General features: G+C 43.7%; 1 protein-coding gene across 3 annotated transcripts in view; it reads left to right on the top strand.

Moving 5' to 3' along the window:
• The window catches only part of GPAM (glycerol-3-phosphate acyltransferase, mitochondrial), a 921,522-nt gene that overhangs the window by 887,446 nt on the left and 15,029 nt on the right, over nt 1-19,047 (top strand). For all 3 annotated transcript variants that reach the window (XM_044055836.1, XM_044055838.1, XM_044055837.1), the window contains exon 21: nt 6,932-6,990. In XM_044055836.1, the coding sequence (XP_043911771.1) occupies nt 6,932-6,990 (59 nt within the window). The remainder of the gene's footprint in view (nt 1-6,931; nt 6,991-19,047) is intronic.

The raw sequence follows: 19,047 nt of genomic DNA, 5'->3' as shown, positions 1-19,047 counted from the left end.
TATTCGTCATCTTCTCCTTCTCCTCTTCCTCACCTCAAAAGGCAAAGGGAGGAATCAGAAAAAGAAGAGGAGTCTGATTCCGATGAAGATGTTTCTTTGGCTTATTCTTCCCATATTCATTCCCCTGTGACCTATGCTTCAGATCATGATGATGAAGATACTGCATCTCCAGACACCCATTTGGAACAACTTTCTTTTGGGGACACCATTATCAAGATTATGTAGAATTTTCACTGGGAAAGTTATCTGGTGTCTGATATATAGAGACAATATTATGCTCTGTTGGAAGTGGGAGCACTTAAGCTTTCATCCATTCCTCCTATTTAGATACATTTTCCACTGCTTCCTTAATCCTGTGTCTCAACCACATGCTCCTAAGAAACCTGACAGGATCTGTAAGGTGCCAAGTTCGACTAAGTTCTTCTACAAGAACCCTACCTCTGATACATCTGTGATCACTCTTTCCACTGAAAAGTATTCTGAACTCCATTATTCTTCTAATACTCTATCTACTAAAGACAATAGGGCCATTGTTAGATAGTGCAAGAAAGTCTGTACTAACTCTTTAGCTTTTAAAGCTATTAAGTATCCAGACCAATATGGCCAGGTACATTTTGTCTATTTTGGGTAGACTGGGTAAGATGTCAGATTTTGGTGACTCCAAAGCTAATTATCCTGCATTATGTCTTCTTTACTCTGCTTTCTCAAGTCTCAAGGCACTCTAAGTGTAATTATGATGCTGCAGATGCCTTTGCAAGGGGTGCTGCCACTGATTCAGTTCTTCATAAGTTTTCCTTGCTTAGACTTCAGCCTTTACCTGAGGATTTCAAAGATTGACTCACCTTTGGATAGGCAGCATCTTTTTGGTTCCTGCAACTGCAGAGCTTTTCAAAACCTTGCCGAATAAGGGAGAAATTGTCATTCCAAGGCTAGTGCTTTTCTTCGTGAAGACCTTAACCCCTCTCAAAAGGGTAACGCTTCCTAGAAGATGGTTTCAGGACAAGTCTCAGCAGAGCTCTAGGGGTTCAAAACCTTAATTTCCAAACAAATCACCTTCATTTTGACTGTCTTCCACTTCTTAACTCATCCCGCCTCTGCCTTTCTCAGGTTCTTTTTTCTCCGGCACTTTCCATGACAGTTTTCATTCAGTAATTTCAAACACCTGGGTTCTGTTCATTGTTTGGGGGGGGTTACAAAGTGTCTTGGGGTGCTCTCCCTCATCCCTCAGAGTTTTCTCAGCCTCCCTAAAGCAAGATTCATCTGATACTACCTCTTCCTTGAGACCTTCTCACTCGGTGGACATTAGAATTGGTTCCTCCACAATAAGAGGAAATATGTTTTTACTCAAGGGAGTTTCTGGTTCCTGGAAAGGATGGCACTTGGAAACATATTTTGGATCCTTCTTTCCTCAAAACCTTTCTCAAAATTCCTGATTTCAAGATGATGCTTTTCAGTACTTATTTCCAATGATTCTTCCACAAGCTTTCTTGACTACATTGGATTTAAAAGATACCGATCTTCATATTCCTATTTATCCACAATACAGGAAATGCTTATGGTTTTGTGTTTCTTCATGTCACTTTCAGTCTTGTGCTTTACCCATTGGTCTTTCTAATGCCCCAAGTATATTTAGAAAGTGTCTAGCTCATGTCATTGCCTTGTGCAAATTTTGAGCAATTCAGGTATTTCCTTATTTAGACAATCTTCTTATTCAGGCTCCTACCAAAGACCTTCTTCTGACTCGTATCAGTATGTTATGGATCTTCTGGCCAATCCAAGGTTCACTTTGAACCTACAGAAGTCTTGCTTGATTCCGTCTCCGAATCAGATTTTTCCCAGAACATAGATTCAACATCCGTCTCAGAATCAGATTTTTCCCAGAACATAGATTCAACATGTTGTCAGTGGCAACCTTTCCTCCAGTTGATGAGGTCCTTTTCGTATTAGATTGCTTTCAAAACCTTCAAAACCTTCTTCCCTTATATGTGACCTCTGTAAGAGAGAGAGTCTTTGCGCTCTAGGATTTATGGCATTGATTCCTATGATACCTTATGCCAGAATCCATGTGAGGAAGATGATACCTCATGCCAGAATCCATGTGAGGAAGATTCACTGGTATCTGAAGTTTGTTTAGACTCAGCATTGCTATCCATTAGCCTTCCAAATTCCTCTCTTGCCCCTCATCAAGCAGGAACATCTTTGGTGGATCAACCAGATTTCACTCAATCCAGGCGTAGCTTAGTAGCTTAGGAGATCCTTCTTCAGGCTCTATACATATCCTCAGGGGAAAAACTTGGCAGACATTTTGAGCAAATCTAGAGCAGACCTTCACAAGTGGATGCTAAACAAGGAGGTCTTTCTTGACATTGTCCATTGTATGGCATTCCTCAGATAGAACATTTGGCCTGCATCCACAGCAGAGAGCTTGGGCTGTTTTGTTTGAGATTGTCATACCTTCAGGCTTGAAGAACAAATGCGGTGACCTTACTTGGAAATTGAGGTTCCCTTATGCATTTCCTCCACTTCCTTTGATTTCCAGTGTCTTTTTAAAGCTCAAGAAGGACAAACCAAAAATCTTGTTTGTGACTGTCTTTTGCCCCAAGCAGCATTGGTTCCCTCTTCTCAGCATTGGTTCCCTCTTCTCTTTCATTTGGCCAGAGGCTATCATCACACATAACCTCATGGGATGGACTTGCTCACACAGAACAAAGGCTATTTAATCCATCCCGGTCTACAGACTTTGAACTTTTCTCATTGAATGATACTATTTTGGTACTTTTTTGGTGCCAGTTTTCTGAAGACATGCCTGAGGATTTACAGGAATCTAGAAAACCAAATGCAAGGAGCTCTTATGTCTTCATATGGAGAAGACTTTTCCTTGTAGTGGAAAAGTGAGAATCAGGAACCATGTCAACTTGGGTATTCCTAATATTCTGGATTATTTGTGTAAATTGTTCATTGCTGGACAGGCATTATGTTTTGTTAAAGAACACGTGTCAGCTATCTGTATCTGCCTGCCTCTGGATCTACCATTGCTATCTTGATTTGAGGTCATGCAGTTTTTGAAAGGCATCCTTCATGTTAGTTCACCACAAAGGGCTATTCCTCCTTCTTGGGACTTGAGCTATGTCCTGGAAAAGTTTATTTTATCTCCTTTTGGCCCTGTGCTTCTGCTTCTCTTAAAGTTTTTACTTTGAAAACAGTGTTGTTGGTGGCTCTGACTTCTGCTAGAAGGGTGGCGAAAACCAAACACACTCTGGCTGGCTTGTAAATGCCGTAGGGCAGATAGCCTAGTATCAACCTATGAACCTATAAAACCGTCTGTTAGAAGATCAACTTTTTGTCTTTTTCCAGGATGACACTTGAGGTGCTCCTGTTATCAAACAAACTGTTTCTAAATGGATATCCAAAGCTGTCTCTTTTTCTTGTTTTTTCACGGTAAGTAGCTTTAGACTCCAGTTAAAACACATTCTGCTAGAGCTCCTGCTTCCTTAGGAACTCTCTTCAAGGGTCTTGATTCCAGAGCCATTCTCGAAGAAGCTGCTTGGCATTCTTTTCACATCTTTACAAGACATCATAAGATGGTTGTTTTCTCTAGCCAAGAAAGCTATGTCAGTTCTGTTAGACTGTAATCCTGTTTAGGTTTTCTCTTCCTATCTTTTCCGATAGTTTTGCAATTCTCCCATTAGTCAATAGGACGTAGCAGCGATCAGAGAAAAAAATAGTACAGTGGTGTGAGAAGTTACCGTAAGAGTAGATGTTCGACTTATCAGTGTTGCACTATTGCACCTTTCCTTACTCCCTTCCCCCTTTTCTGTTCTTTCTTGTTGGGCTTAACTGGGTTCCTTATTTTTTCCACTTTTTTTTTTTTTTTGACTCGTACACTGTGTATTGCCTACTTCTGCTTCAGTCCTATCCGGAACAAGAAAGTCCTGAAGTGTTTTTGTGCCCACACATCCTTTTTGTACCTCTGGCTTCACAGTAATGAGATGCTATGTTGGATTTACTGTACAAGGGGAGGGCGACCAGGCTTTGGTGTGCTTTAGTATGTTGGCCAGACATATGGCTATCCTTGGCAAGATGTCCCCTCAGTTATTGGTACTGCAGCAGTGATCAGTTGGACATCTGATGTTCTAATAAGTTCTTACAGAACTGTACTTTTTTGGCAGCAATCACCTCCGCTAGGCATTTTTTAAAAATGCAGGCATTTATGAGCCAAGAACCCTTCTTGGTGTTCCATCATAATAGAGTAACACTGCGCACCAATCCCTCTTTTATGCCTAAATTAGTTACTGAAATGACCCCGAGTCAGATTATTCAGCTACCAGTTTTGTTTTCACCAAGCCACAGAATGCACAACAGAGAACTCTATATTCCTTGGATGTGCAGACAGCTGCGATTTTATTTGTGTAAGATAAAATAATTCAGGAAAACTGATCAGCGATTTGCTTGCTGTGCAAAAGGGAAGAAAGAAAAACTTTTAACAAACAAGCCCTCTCTAAGCGGCTGAGCCCATCCACAGTTGAGTCTACTGTACTAGAGCGGTGGTTGTCACCACAGTTTTCCTTAGTGAAAAATTGCAGGGTAAATTCAGCGAAGATGGTCTTCACTGTGTAATACCTTATACCTCCTGTAGTTAAGGCCTGTCAGATACATGCAAGTGACTCCTTTAAGGACAAAGTGTTATAACTACGTGGCATCTGATTGACCATGACTTTTTACTTTTTAAATTGTTATAGGTAGATTCGTGTCACCTGCATTTGTAAAGGGGATTGCTTTTGTTTGCACCAGCCATTGCATTTAATCATGAACAAATGATTCATTCCTCTGATCATGAAAACTTTTAGGACTAACTTTGCATATGGACTTCCCAAGCCACTCAGAATAGTGTGTGCAGATAAACTTGGTGGAAATATGACTGGTCTTGTGTACCCTTTGGGACTTTCCTCATCTGTTAAGGGAAATACCTTGTTGATAGACTAAATTACATATTTCCTTATATAAGGAAGGTACAGTTTAGTCTTTCTAAGAGTGCTAAGTACCTGGGGGTGGTTAGATTGGGCTGTAAACAGCTAGGTTAACAATGTGGATTGCATGTCCAAAACTGCCAAACAATACCACTGAGTTCCTTATTCCCCAAGACTTACAAGGCTGTGATTCAGGGCTTTCCTTGCACTGTAGTACTTTGCTACACCTGTAAATTCCCCAGTTAAAGCAGCTCTGTTTGCTTAGGTCAGAGCCTGGGCAGCTACATTATTCCATGTCATGGAAACAGAAAAGATGCTTCAACTTTGCCTTCCTTGTATGTCCACTAGTCAGTGTAGTTCTGTTCTTGTTTCATTAAGAATGAATGAATATTATGCTTATTGCCCATTTCTATCCTGACATAGACCATTTATTTGTCTGTGTTTTACTGAGCATGCCTGGGTAATGGTGGAGGAATGGCGTAAGTATGACTTTACTTCTGGCATTCTGGGAAAATGACTGTGCTCTTTTCCCAGGCACGGAAATGAGTCCGTGCTAAGCTTATTCTGTCAACCTGGTTCTGTGGTTTATCCACGTTACAAACAAGATGGCAACTGAATCCCAACTACAGTTAGCATCATGCTACTGTAGTAGTGGTAACATCTGCTAGTTGTTTCAAGGGAGTTCTGCGCCAAACAACAGCATAGGACTAACTTGATTTTACTCACTCGATTTAAGGTTGACACTCTCACTGCCAGGGTATAGACTGTACTTTTGTTTTTCCATGAATCCTGTTCGTAGATATACCCCCCATCTAACTGCTTCCTTAATTTGTTCATTTTTGCCATTCTTTCCACCTCTAAGTCCTTCTGTAACATAGAAGGATGAGGTCCCAAAGGGAAGGTCCATTCTTGGGTTGGGGGCATAGGTCACAAGAATCTAGACTGTAGGTCCTTTCTATCATATTAGCATATTTTCTTCCATCTCCACTTGTACTTGTGCAAAACACAGAACAGCATGGAGTGTTCTTACTAAAAACATTGTTAAGTGCTACAGTAGCCTTGGGATGTGTTGTCTCACTGCAACAATTCAACATTCCTTATTCAGACTTTTCTCTGGCCCAGGGCTATCTCCACCCTATATCAGGAAATGTTTTTACAGCCAAGTAGAAAAGAAAGACTCCTGCCAGACAACAGAAGTTCAGTTTCTGTCTAACCACTGAATGCCACTTGGTGACGGAATACCCTAAATGTAAAGACCTGAAAACTGATGTTCAGGATTGGCATTTGGTATCAATTATAAACTCTAAGTATCCTTCCTGCTTGTTCATAGATCTTCAGATACTAGATGCTGTTTGCAGAACCTGCAGAAATATAAGGTGTCATAATTATCGATTCTTGTTTACGACATATGCTTTGAGTGTTTTGATGTGACATGTGAATGTAGTTGCAAGCATGGTTGAACCATTGTTAGTATTTGAAAGTTTGCAAAAAATGTTATTGCAGAATTTACAAAGTGTTTGTGAAATGGTAAAATTATAACTCCAGTAAAGGGTGGTGAAGCCGGAATGCCGAATTGTTGTTGTTATTACTTCCAGAGTTAAGGTCATGTACCATGGCTTATAGATACTAGGTTGTTAGCTGCCACTGTGGGCCATTTTAAGCCTAGCCATTTTCTCTTGCTGAGAATCAAACTCTGTATCTCTTGTCACAAGGTAAACACCTTAGCAATAATGCCAATTCCCAACCCTGCCTTAGAACTTGAGTGAGAATCAAACCCTTTACTTTGTGTCTGCAAGATAAACAATACTGTTAAGACTTTATCAAGACCATGTGTTCTGTTGTAGAATATGTGTCACATCCTACTTTCTGGCTTCACAGGGTCATGTTTTCTAGGCAGTGCACTTTTCATGGGAACTAAGTCATAATAAATAAGCACAAATTCTTGATTTTATGTCTTCCTCCAGGTGAATGTGCCACATTGTCACTTGTGAAATACACTATTGCAAGCTTCAAGGATCTTGGAGTAAGTGATGATTCTTCTCTTAAAACATTTTGTGAGGAATGTACATTTATAAGAGCAGCAGATGTTGTATGAAGGTATTAACACCCTTGTGTTTGGTACACTTTTTAAGAATGTTTTGTGTTACATTACTCATAATCATATCCACCCCCCACCCACCCACCGCCAGTTAAAAGGGGTCAGTTATTAACAGCATAACATGTCCCGCACCATCCGCATGTCATTGGAATTGTCTAGTTTCCCACTGCGTGTAACTGCTCTGCCTGCATCACTGTTTTCATGTCTTGGACTTCTTATAATACACTTGGTCTTAATCTACCAGCTTATAATTAACTAAGAAAAGCATTGTGCTGTGTTTGTTTTTCTCTATGGTATGATTCTGATTGTCATATTTTATAGTGATGTGGTACTTTTAAAGATCTGAAAATTCAGAAGAGATAAGGAGCCAGCTACAACTATGCAGTGTAGCTAAAAGTCAGCTATTAAAGCTGGTGCCAAGGAAATACAGTATAGATCCAGCTTCTGTCTCAGTAGCAAGTGCATGCAGCACCTAAATAAGATTTTTGCCTTTTCAGTTGTTACTTGTTTAGTTTGAAACCAAATGTAAAGGTGGTTATTAAGGTTGCTGATCCAGCCATTTCCAGTTCCTGTGTAGTCATTATTGTACCTGCAAAATTTTTTGTATATTTTTTTTCTTTGCTGTTCTGGTTAAGCTAGTCCAACAGTGTTGCCAGAATGAATTGTTTACCCTGGGCATCTGTATCCTTCTGGCCTTTGTAGAATGGCCCAGTCTCTGCAACTGGATATGAGAGGGTTTCACTGCCATTTACCACGACGAACTCCAATTTGAACAATGGCAGCTCTTGAGTCTTCCCTATATTCTACCGATTTTGTGTGTATGGCAGAGTTTGCCTGGAAATCTTACATCTCCTGTGGAAAGCTTCTGTTCTTCTATGCCTGTCTTGGTCACAGAGTCTTGTTGAGCCAAGTGTTGCGTAACAAAGGATATTTGATACACATTTGCACGCCATGTTTGCCAGTGCATTTTATGATCTTAACATATGATGTGCTCTGAAAGAAGAATATCAAACGCACAACAAACTGGGAGTAAGCCTCATGGTGATCTGAAGAAATTGGTCACTCCCTTCAGCCTGTCTGTCAAGTAAACATGAATTCAGTTTTATAATATGTTTAAATTATGAGCTGAAGTAGTTAACTTCATTTGTGCAGCAACCTATGGGATTCGGATCTGACCTCGGATCCGAGCCAGCATTTTTCAACAACTTTAGATCCGAGCTCCAAGCTCCTCCCCCTACCCATAATCCCCTGCCAACCCTGACTGACCCCAGATCTAGTTTGCCGTGGTTATCCAACAGCAGCTTGATCTACAGCTCCAAGCCTTCGAGACTTTTGTGAGGAAAAAAATTACCTTTTTTCTCTCATTTCTTCTTTTTTTTGGTCGTGTTTGTTTTCAGGTCCCTTTTTGTAAAAATCCTCACTAGTTTAACTATATATTTTTTGGTCTTTTACCTCCCCCTTCCTTCGTGGTTCCGTTAGGGTTGTGTGTGTTTGGGGCCTAACGTGTGTGTTTCTCTTTTTTAGTTTAAATGGCTGAGGCCCCAAAATTGATTTTTTCTAAGTGCACCGAGTGTGGCCATAAGCTGTCCCCGGCGGATGGCCACACTCGGTGTGTGTTGTGCCTTGGGGTTGAACACCTGTATTCTGGTTGTTCCATCTGTGCGGCGTTCAACCCCAGGGCACTCAAGGACCAGAGGTCCAAGCTGATTCTGGCAGGTCTTCTGACCCCGGATTCGGCTTCTACCTCCGGTCCTCCTGTGGCTCCCGCTGCGGCTGCGGCATCCGCCACTCCTGCTTCTCTCCCCCCAGCCGGGACTCAACCTCCCGCCTTAGGCCCGGAGGCGAGGGAGGTCAGGAAAGAGAAAAGGAGGGAGAAGCACCACAAGCGGCGGGCCGAGGCCTCCGCTTCGGCCCCCCGGCTAAGCGGTCTTTTCCCTCCAGGACTTCTGGATCTCCTCCGTCTTGGATCCGGTCCCCGTTCTTTTCACCCGGTCCTGAGGAGGAGGAGATCCGATCTCCTTTGAGGTCATCGAGGCAACACTCCCGTCCCGCCTCGGTGGCCTCATCGAGATCTACTCAGTCTCACAGATGCAGATTTGGACCAGATGATGATAAGATTCCTCCAGGCCCAACTGCAGATGGGAGTGCTCCTGAGCTCGACCCCTTTTTTTGCCCCGATAGCTTCTTCTCCGTCCCGCTTCCCGGGCTCGGAGTTTTCGTAGCCGGGCAGCCTTGGAGCCGGGGGTGTGTTGGCGCCAATAGTCTCGGGTACTTCTGCGCCAACACTTCCCTTGAGTCTGTCGGATCCATCGGACCCAAGCTCTTGGAGCCGAGGGTTGAGCTTCGGATCCGGCGGTATCAGTATGCCTTCAGTTCCGTCCAGGTCGGAGCATACTGGTCCATCAGATCCGATCGCTTCAGCGCCGGCCCCGATCCGTCCGTCGGATCCAAGGGAGGGTCTGCTTTTGGATCCCAGAGAGAGCAGCTCTCCCTCGGCATTCGACGTGGTGGAGAGGGCCCTGTCGAGAGATTCCAGGCCCCCGGCCCTTGCCACGGCTCCACCCTGCACTCCTTCTCAGTTGGGCCCGACTTCCATCACCCGGCCCCAGGGACAGCCTGCTCTGACATCCCAGGTCGTTCCTTGGGAACAAGACTTGGCTGGTGAGACCTCCTCGGACAGCCCCCCCGAGGTGGTTCCTCACAAGCAAAAGTGCAAAAGGAGGCACCTGGACTCCCCCGAGTCCTTGACTGAGGACAGAGATTTGGAGGAGGGAGAAGGCTCCCCAAGATCACCCCCCGAAGATGTCTCATTTGGTGACATCATGGAGATGCTCAGCATAAAGGGGGAGTGGTCTGCCCCAAAGCCTACCTCGGACGAATCCATGTTCCTGGAGGCGTTTGAAGCAGGCCCATCTACCTCTTGGGTGTCCCCTCCGGCCGACCCCCTGGTAGATTTGATTACTACCAGGGCATGGAAGGAGCCGGACACTGTGGAGCCAGTCCCCAAGCGCCTGGACAAAATTCTTAGCCCACCCTCTGACAAGTCCCACTGAAGTAAGGGTCCCCCTGTAGATGCCATGTTGGTGGCGGCTGCCACCAAGAGGGAACTAGCTCAGGAGAGTCCCTCGGTTCATCCCCCGAGCAAGGAGTCTTGGTCGATGGACCATTTAGGGAAGCGGGTCTTTAGTTTGGCTACCTTCTCTGTGTGGTCGCTGAACTACATGGCACATGTGCTTTGGCTGCAGCGGGACCTTATCAAAGAGTACGCTGCGTTGCCCCCCTGAGTCCATGTCGGCGGAGGACAAACGTTTGCACTCCACCCAGATGGCCACTCTCCGATCCATATCAAGCACCTGTATGCGGCTTCTATCCCATGCCACGGAGGGAGCCGCTAGAGCCAGTGGAGCGGGCCTTGTCATGAGGCGCCAGGCCTGGCTCCGGCACTGTGATTTCGCGGAACCCTTCAAGGCGTCATTTGCTAATGCCCCTTTCGATGGTTCTGCCCTCTTTGGCAAAACTGTTTGCGATACCTTGATCCAGAGCAAGAAGGATGGGAAGACGTCTGCCATCGGAGTCCGCTTCTCTGCTCCCCAGAGGTCCTTCTCCAAGAACCAAAAGGGAGAGAAGAAGATGTGGTTCCGGAAGTTGCAACAGTCCCGTGACACTCCGGACTCCCAGCCCTTCCATGGCAGAGGAGGGCAGGGTGGACGTCGCCCTAGAGGCAGAGGGGGCCCGTGCAACTTTGGCTCCAGAGAACCCTTCTCGGACCAACCCACGCAACACCCATGAGGGGTTGCCCGACTGCTCCAGTCTGGAGGCAGTCGAGGGGTGTTTCTCGAAGCACCTAGCAGCTTGGGAGTCCATCACGACAGACCTCTGGGTGCTTCACATTATATCCAGAGGATATCAGATTCCCTTTTCCCTTTACCCACGCAGCCCCAGATACCTCCCCGATGTCCCACCCGATCAGAGGGAGGCCGCAGCAACAGAAATCCAGCAGTTGCTGGAAAAAAGAGCCATCCAACACGTCCCCCCAGACCAGTGCGGGTCGGGGTTTTACTCCAGGTTCTTTTTGGTGCCAAAAAATACCTATCCTCGACCTCTCCTTCCTGAACCTGTCAGTAACCAAAGAGAAGTTCCGCATGGTCACCCTTCAATCCATTCTCTCCCTTTTGCGGAAGAACGACTGGATGTGCTCTGTAGACCTCAAGGATGCATACTACCACATTATGATGGACAGGCGATCCAGAAGGTTCTTCCGCTTCTGGCTAGGAGCCAGTCATTTCCAATTCAGGGTCCTTCCCTTTGGTCTCACCACAGCCCCCAGGGTGTTCACCAAAGTGTTAGCAGTGATTGCGGCCCACCTGGGGCTTCAGGGAATCCAGGTCTACCTGTACCTGGACGACTGGCTCTTGACCACCCCGACAAGGCATCTACTCGCGCAGCCAGAAACTACTTTTTTCGTCTAGCTCCCCGGCTGGGGATCACTATCAACATAGAGAAGTCTTCTCTTGCCCTGACTCAGGCTATTGACTTCATGGGGCAAGATTAGACACAAACCAGCTCCTAGCTTTCTTGACCACAGACCGGCTACGAACCCTGAGGCTACGTGTGTGGGCCATTCTACATTCTCCAGCTCCTCCGGCGGAATTGGTCCTGAGGGCTCTAGGCTCGATGGCGGCGGCAATCAACCATTTGCCAATGGCGCATTTGAACATGAGGGTCTTGCAATGGACCCTCCAGTTCCAGTGGTTCTTCCTTCGATTTCCTCTGAGCCATCCCATTCCCATCAGCAGGGCTTGCAAGAGGGCCCTCTTATGTTGGCTCCAATCTCCGAATCTCCAGGAAGGACGCCCCTTTTCTATAGCCCCTCCCCTAGCCACAGTGACCACGGACGCCTCCCGCCTCGGGTGGGGGGGGGGCATTGTTCGGGCAGGACAATCCAAGGCACGTGGGACCCCATGGAGACCTCTCTGCATATCAGTGTCCTATAGATGAGGGCAGTGCTGTTAGCATTGCAAGCACTTCAGCACCTTCTTCCTGTAGGAACTATTACAATTCAGTCAGACAATATGTCTGTCGTCTGGTACATCAACAAACAGGGGGGAACCAGGTCCTACCCACTCTGTCGAGAGGCCATGAGGGTGTGGGAATGCGCGATCTCCATCAACCGCTTTCTTATAGCAATGCACATTCCGGGGCGGTCCAACATCCTAGCGGACAGACTAAGTCGCACCATCCTGTTACCACATGAGTGGTCTCTGAATCCTGAGATAGCGAATCAGATTTTCGCCGAATGGGGTCAACCCTGTTGGCGATCTCTTTGCTTCTCCCTCGAACACAAAATGTTACGACTACTTCGCTCTCATTTCCCCCTCCGGGGAACCTCCGAGAGAGACACTGGTACACGCTTGGCCTCCCGGTCTACTTTATGCTTACCCTCCTCTTCCTCTGATGCTGAAGTTTCTGCAGAAAGCCAGCTGATTGGGGAGCAGGATAATCCTCATTGCCCCATTCTGGCCTCGTCAACCCTGGTTCCCTTACCTTTGATCTCATCTGGTGAATCCCCCTTGGATTCTGGATCTCCGTCCGGATCTAATATCCCACCCCCTAGATCTCCCAGTCCCAAATCTGGACAATCTCAAGCTCACAGCTTGGCTGCTCCAGTTCCACTTGTAGTTAGGACTCCCGGTATCTCTTCCCCAGTTAAAACTATTCTAGTAGCAGCGCACAAGCCTTCTACTAGAAAGATCTATAGTAGCAAATGGAAACATTTCTCCATTTGGGTGGAACGTCGAAATTTGGATCCTTTCACAGCTCCTTTGCCAGCGGTATTAGACTTCCTGTCAGGGCTGTTTCATCAGGGGGCTAGCTCCTCCACAGTCAAGGTTCAGCTAGCAGCTATCTCTCGTTATCACGTGGGAAATGAACTGGGCCCTTTGATCACCACGAAATTGTGTAAGACCTTTTTGAAGGGCACCTTTCTGCTCAGACCTCCAGTGAAGGATGTAGTCCCTCCTTGGGATTTAATGCTGGTGCTTCAGGCCTTAACAGCTCCCCCGTTTGAGCCTGCAGCTTCAGTAGATCTTAAATTCTTGTCATGGAAAACGGCCTTTCTTGTCGCTATCACCTCGGCTCGAAGGGTCTCTGAACTACAGGCCCTCTGTGTAAAACCCCCATATTTGACTTTTCACAAGGATAGAGTTTACCTCAAGACAAATCCCTCCTTTCTTCCTAAGATTGCCTCTGAATCGAATATTAACCAGTCCAGCAACCTACCAGTCTTCTTCCCTAATTACCAAAACAAAGGGGAATATAAATTACACTCACTGGATGTGCATAGACAACTTCGCTTCTTCATGCACAGGACATCTGGTCATAGGCAATCTGACCAGTTGTTCGTCTCCTTTGCCAAATTTAACTTGGGTAAATCTGTGTCTAAAGCACGCTGTCTAGATGGATCTCGCAGTGTATCCTTTTAGCATATGAAAGTTCTGGCAGGCCCGCACCTCAGGGAGTCCATGCCCACTCTACTCGGTCTATGTCTGCTTCTGCAGCTTTTAGAGCTAGAGTCTCTTTGGATGATATTTGTTCAGCAGCCACTTGGGCCTCATCTCATACCTTTATCAGTCACTATAAATTGGACATTATCTCCAGAGGGAGAGCATCCTTCGGCTCTGCAGTGCTCTGAAACATCCTTCCATGAAGGCCGCCCAAGGTTCAGGTAGCTGCGGACTCTGTCTTATAGGTTGCTGCACAAATGAAGTTAACTCCTTCAGATTAAGAAGTTATGTACTCACCATAACGTTCCATCTGAGTAGGTAAACTTCATTTGTCAGCAACTGTCCCTCCCTCCTGCCCCCTCACTTATGAATGTTGTCATACTCAGGTCCATGGGTGTTACCCACTTATCTTGAAAGTATTAGTCTTCGGGCAGTATCTGCTTTTGGGCAAACTTGATCTGAGGTCAGTCAGGGTTGGCAGGGGATTATGGGTAGGGGGAGAAGCTTGGAGCTCGGCTCTAAAGCTGTTGAAAACTGCCAGCTCTGATCTGGGGTTGGATACAAATCCCATTGGTTGCTGACAAATGAAGTTTATCTACTCAGATGGAACGTTATGGTGAGTACATAACTTCTTATTTTTAGTGAGATTTTGATGTAAAGTCATGGAGAATAAGGTGCTGTTTTTGGATCTTAGAAAAATGGAAGAAGAAATGTGTCCGAAGGATCACGAGGGACTCTCTGTGGTTGTGCAAATGCTATTTACTGAAGAAGACAACAACCAATCAGTGAAGCAGTTATAGAAAATGGATTTAGATGGTGCTGTGGAAGCTACCTAGCAACAAATAAAAGAATCATGTTTTCTTAGTTGTCACAAGAAGCTGCTTGAGAAATCAGCAGATGATTTCACTGAGTTTCTAAAATAAGAGTTTGACTTGAATTTATTGCAGTAAAGAGTGGCAGATGTAAGAAGTCAATGGAAGTAAGCAATGAAATCTTGTACATTGAACAGCAGTTAGCCACATTGGAGAACAGAGCTAAGAGAGAGAATCTGCAGCTCACGTGTATTGGAAGATGAAGATGGTAAAATGGTTCAGTAGGCTATTTTTTAAGAGGTGAATGGACATTGAGAAGGCTTACAGAATGCTGTTGTTTACTCTCTGTATGACTGCATAAGTGAGTATAATGGCTAAGGTGCGCATTCATTTCAGTAGTAAGACCAAGACAAGGTTTATAGGGATAGGTCCATATTCTAAAATGCTTTAAATTGTAAATCAAAATATTTTCGTATATGTGAGTATTTCAGAAAGTTACAAGTCAAGGCTCCTAATACACAATTGTTCATTTGTGCTGCTTTTGCAATAGCTATTGCACATATTTTTGCGTGCCCGCTTCTAAGGGGGAGTTTACATTTAATGTTTTGAGTGCACTAGGCTTTCATTTGCCCTTAATTTGAAGTGTGCCATGGTGATTCAAGTTGGAGTTATGCTGAAAAAGGTTTGACAGTAGTGAGCTCTGTTTCATTTTTGTTTTAGCCTGCATACTTCAGCAGATCTAAAAGGAAACATGAACATACAGCTTTGTTATATTGCACAATTTTAAGTGTCAAAGTAGCATTGTGTTTTAAGGGCCACATTCTGGGTAATACAGAAAGATTCAAAAGAAGTGGATGTTTAAATTAACTATTGTTTTGTCTCATAAGCAAATGTACAAATATGTTATTGTGCATTACAGCTTTTTAGTAAGTAGACTTGTCATCTGCAGTTGATGAATGTTAAAATACAGTGTATCCATGTTATCTCACGAAAATGTGAATGTAATAATCTGCGAATGTTGTGATAACATTTTTGTGGTGTTTGCTCTAATGTGGTTTTACAAATGTGTATATTAGCCTGTTAAGCCAATGTTTGATAGGTTTTAATACTGCTGTGACAGGTTTTCATGGCTGGTGTGGTCCTAAGTTTGTTTTGTGAGTGAAATAATTCAGTAGGGTGCATTCTTGCTAAAGTCTGGCAGTTTTTTGTGATTGTGATATTAGTACTGCCGTTATGTTGTAAACTTATTAAAAAGTTGATATGTGCAACATTTCATTTTTTTTGTTTGCAAATTAATTTTGTACTAATATTTCCAGGACACCTCCAGTAGGATATAGTATGTTTATTAAGGATTAAAGTTTCTAGGTGGTAATGCTAAATTGAGGTGTATGCTGATGAAAGGACATTTTATGTGGTGTAGACTCTTAATGTGGTTTTATTGGTGTTTCAGTTGGATTATGACTTTGTTTCCAAGGCTGCAGTACTGTTATAGTGTGACAAGTTCGTACTTTTCCGGTATCGGGGCAACACTGTAAATGCAGTAGATGGCGCTTGTAATTTTCTCACAGCTGTTATCTTCCGTATGTCTGGTACATTACTCTGAATTTCAGCAGCCTATCATAGTGGTGGCATGTGAAAGCTCTTCAGTTTACTTCTCTTGAGCTAGTGCACTCATCGGGTAACCAATCGACCATTGGTCCCAGCCCGGATTGTCTGTAAGGAAATCGCTTTGATGTTGTGATTCACGTGCAGAGAAACTCAAATGTATTTACTGACTTCAGTCACTGAAAAAAAATACAAATTTGATGTGTAACACACCAGAAATATGGCAAAAATCTGGACAGTTGAGAGGTATGAAATGCCATTTGTAGCTTGAAAAAGTCTACACTGTAATATGACGTATGTACACACACAGAAGAATATTACTTCCCAATAAGACTGTATTGATATTAATATCATTTCCCGAGTATAATCTGGCTAGCACATATCACTTATCTTCAGTAAAATCTGTCTCTTTTTTTTTGGGGGGGGGGGGTCATGCAAAGAGCGATGCTTACACTGTCACACAGCTTGATTACTGAGGCACAAGTTTGAGGACTGTGACCTCTGGCTGTAAAGTCCTTTGGGATCTATGTTAATAGCAGAATCGTTATTGTCTGTGGACAGCCTACCACATTGTCAAACAACAGCATGGAAGACGACCTTTTGGCAACATCAGAGCCCCGATAACGGAAAAGTTAAAAAAAAGAAAAGAAAAAAAACACATAGAAAAGTGATGCAGCTCCATCGGGGCAACACCATAAATGTGCTAGCTGGCAATCGGAACCCTTACTAACAGCAAAAATTACAAGCGCCAGCTACTGCATTTATAGTGTTGCCCCTATAACGGAAAAGTACCGACAAGTTATAATGGTTTATATTCGATAATATGTTTGGGGTAGAGAGGGTGTTTATCTGCATGGATATATAAATGATCATGGTAAGAGGGCTATTTGATTAGTTAAGAGAAGTGTCAGTATGGGCTTATGCGCTCATTAAAATGAGTTTGATCCTGAATGAGAACATCTGGTTAGGCAGTCTGAGTGACTGTTAGGGTGAATTGAAGGGGGGCATTATATTTATTGTTTTTTTTAATTTTCCACCTGTTGTCATTGTCACCATTCCAGGCATGGGGAATGAGGGTGCATTTTGATTTGTAAAAATTTAATATAATTATTTTTGTATGTTGCTTAGGTTTTGCTGTGCATGGTTGGTTAGATGAAACATTGCATGTTACAATGATTTTGAGATGGTGTGTTTCTGGGGTTCACTGTGGCAGAAAGTATTTGTTAATGCTACTAGTAGTGAACACGGATTGACCCGTAAAGTTAGGGCATGTGATGGCATGGGCTTGTTTTGGACTGGCAGTTGTATACATAGAGGCGGGTTTATCTGGAATGGTAGAGTGTATGAAATTTTATTGCACTGTTATAGCAGAAAGAGGTTTGATTGAAGCAGAGGGTGGGTAACAAAGCTTAGGTGGATGGTGACAGTGTTTTCCTTCTTGGTTTGTATATTATAAGTTGAAGATCATGTGCGTAGGTGGTATTTGCTGTTTCTTTTTGTTGTAATTATTTTCTTATCATGTAAAGGGAGATTTTTGGATTCTGCAATACGTAGTTTTGCCTTAGTTTCTTCACTGTTACTGTTTATCTTTAAGTTTACTAAATTTGTATTTGTGCTTCCTGTGTGCTGAGCACTTGCCACGTATTTCTTGGTGTTATGTATTACCTTTTGACGATGCAGTGGGGGGATGTATAAACAGCTTGTAGTGGAAAGGCATGTTTTCTGTACTGTGCAACAGATTTCAGCTCAGTGTCGTGGACTGCAGAACAATCAATCAATCATTTAGTCAGACAGAAAAAAAATCAAGAACTAACTAAATGCAGCTGTATTCAAATAAGTAAGAGAACTGTAATGGGTGCAGTTCCCAGTGAAGTATATGTTTTGCATAAAGTGTAATAACACAGATGTAACACTGTAATAAATAGTATTCTACCGTCAGATGATCCCTTTTAAGAAGGAAGCTAGTGGTATGTGAATTACCACAGTGATAGCCTAGGGTAAAGTATGTTTGTGTGTGTTATCTGTTTATTGGATTAGTGCTGGAGTAAAAGCTTCTCATTGAACTGAATAGGATTCTTGGCAAGGGAGAAGCTTCAGCTATGCAATGAACTAGGTACATCAGACAACACCTGATGGGAAGCCAGAATTGACTTCCACATATCGATGGAGCTGTACTGAGTCAGGGGAAAGTCTGACACATTCATGGTTCAGTGTAGTGTCATCCATCCGTCAAACTCCTGTGGGGATGGCTTACATTCTCCTGTTTTCAAAAGCAGCTTTCATTCCTTGGTGGACAAGTGCCCACATGGGGGAATGCAGGTATGACAGTCATGTCAAGCTGTAGGTGGAGCTTCTGTGCTGGACAGCCTTGTGGTCATGCAGCTCCACTTGCATGTTGGATCTGGCTGGCTGCCAGCAGTACCACATGTAACATACAGGTGGAACTGCTGAGCCAAAGAACATTATTCAGACGCAGTTGCCCTGCCAGATCATTGGGTAAGTATGGGCTATGCTCAGAACAGGTAATGGTATTCACCAGCATAGAATGTTACAGAATCTCAGTACCTCTTCCTGGCATAGCAAGACCTGAGTGCATTAAATTACACACTGTTTGCCCTCATTACATCATCAGAAGGTGCAACTAGATGTTATAAAATCAGGAAGGCATTGGACAGATACCCAACATGCATACAACTACAAGTTTTTTTTTAAGTTAATAAATATAGCTCCACAGAGGTAACTAAATTAAAAAAAAAAACATTTTCGAATCTGAAAGCCCACTTTACATGATAAAAGTAAAATGATATCAAAAGGAATGGGTAAAAATATCTTTGCACGTGATCTTGAAAGGCAGACTGTTGAATATAATCTTCAGTCAGTTGGAAGGATAGGTCTTTTATAGGAGATGGCTGTTTGTGCTGTAATTTGGCTCTGGAGGTCATCTTAACCTTCAGAAGCAGTTTGAACAGTTCTGAAAATGTTCTTGCTGTGTGTGCATACTTTTATTTTTCTTGTTTGTTTTCTTGTTCATATCAGTAGAGTTTTTCACCCAGTTAGTAATT

Source organism: Protopterus annectens, chromosome 14.part0 (genome assembly GCF_019279795.1).
Source record: "Protopterus annectens isolate FY-2018-M chromosome 14.part0, PAN1.0, whole genome shotgun sequence".
Taxonomy (NCBI): domain Eukaryota; kingdom Metazoa; phylum Chordata; order Ceratodontiformes; family Protopteridae; genus Protopterus; species Protopterus annectens.
Note: the sequence above shows the minus strand (reverse complement) of the source record. Positions and strands in the feature narration are given on the sequence as shown.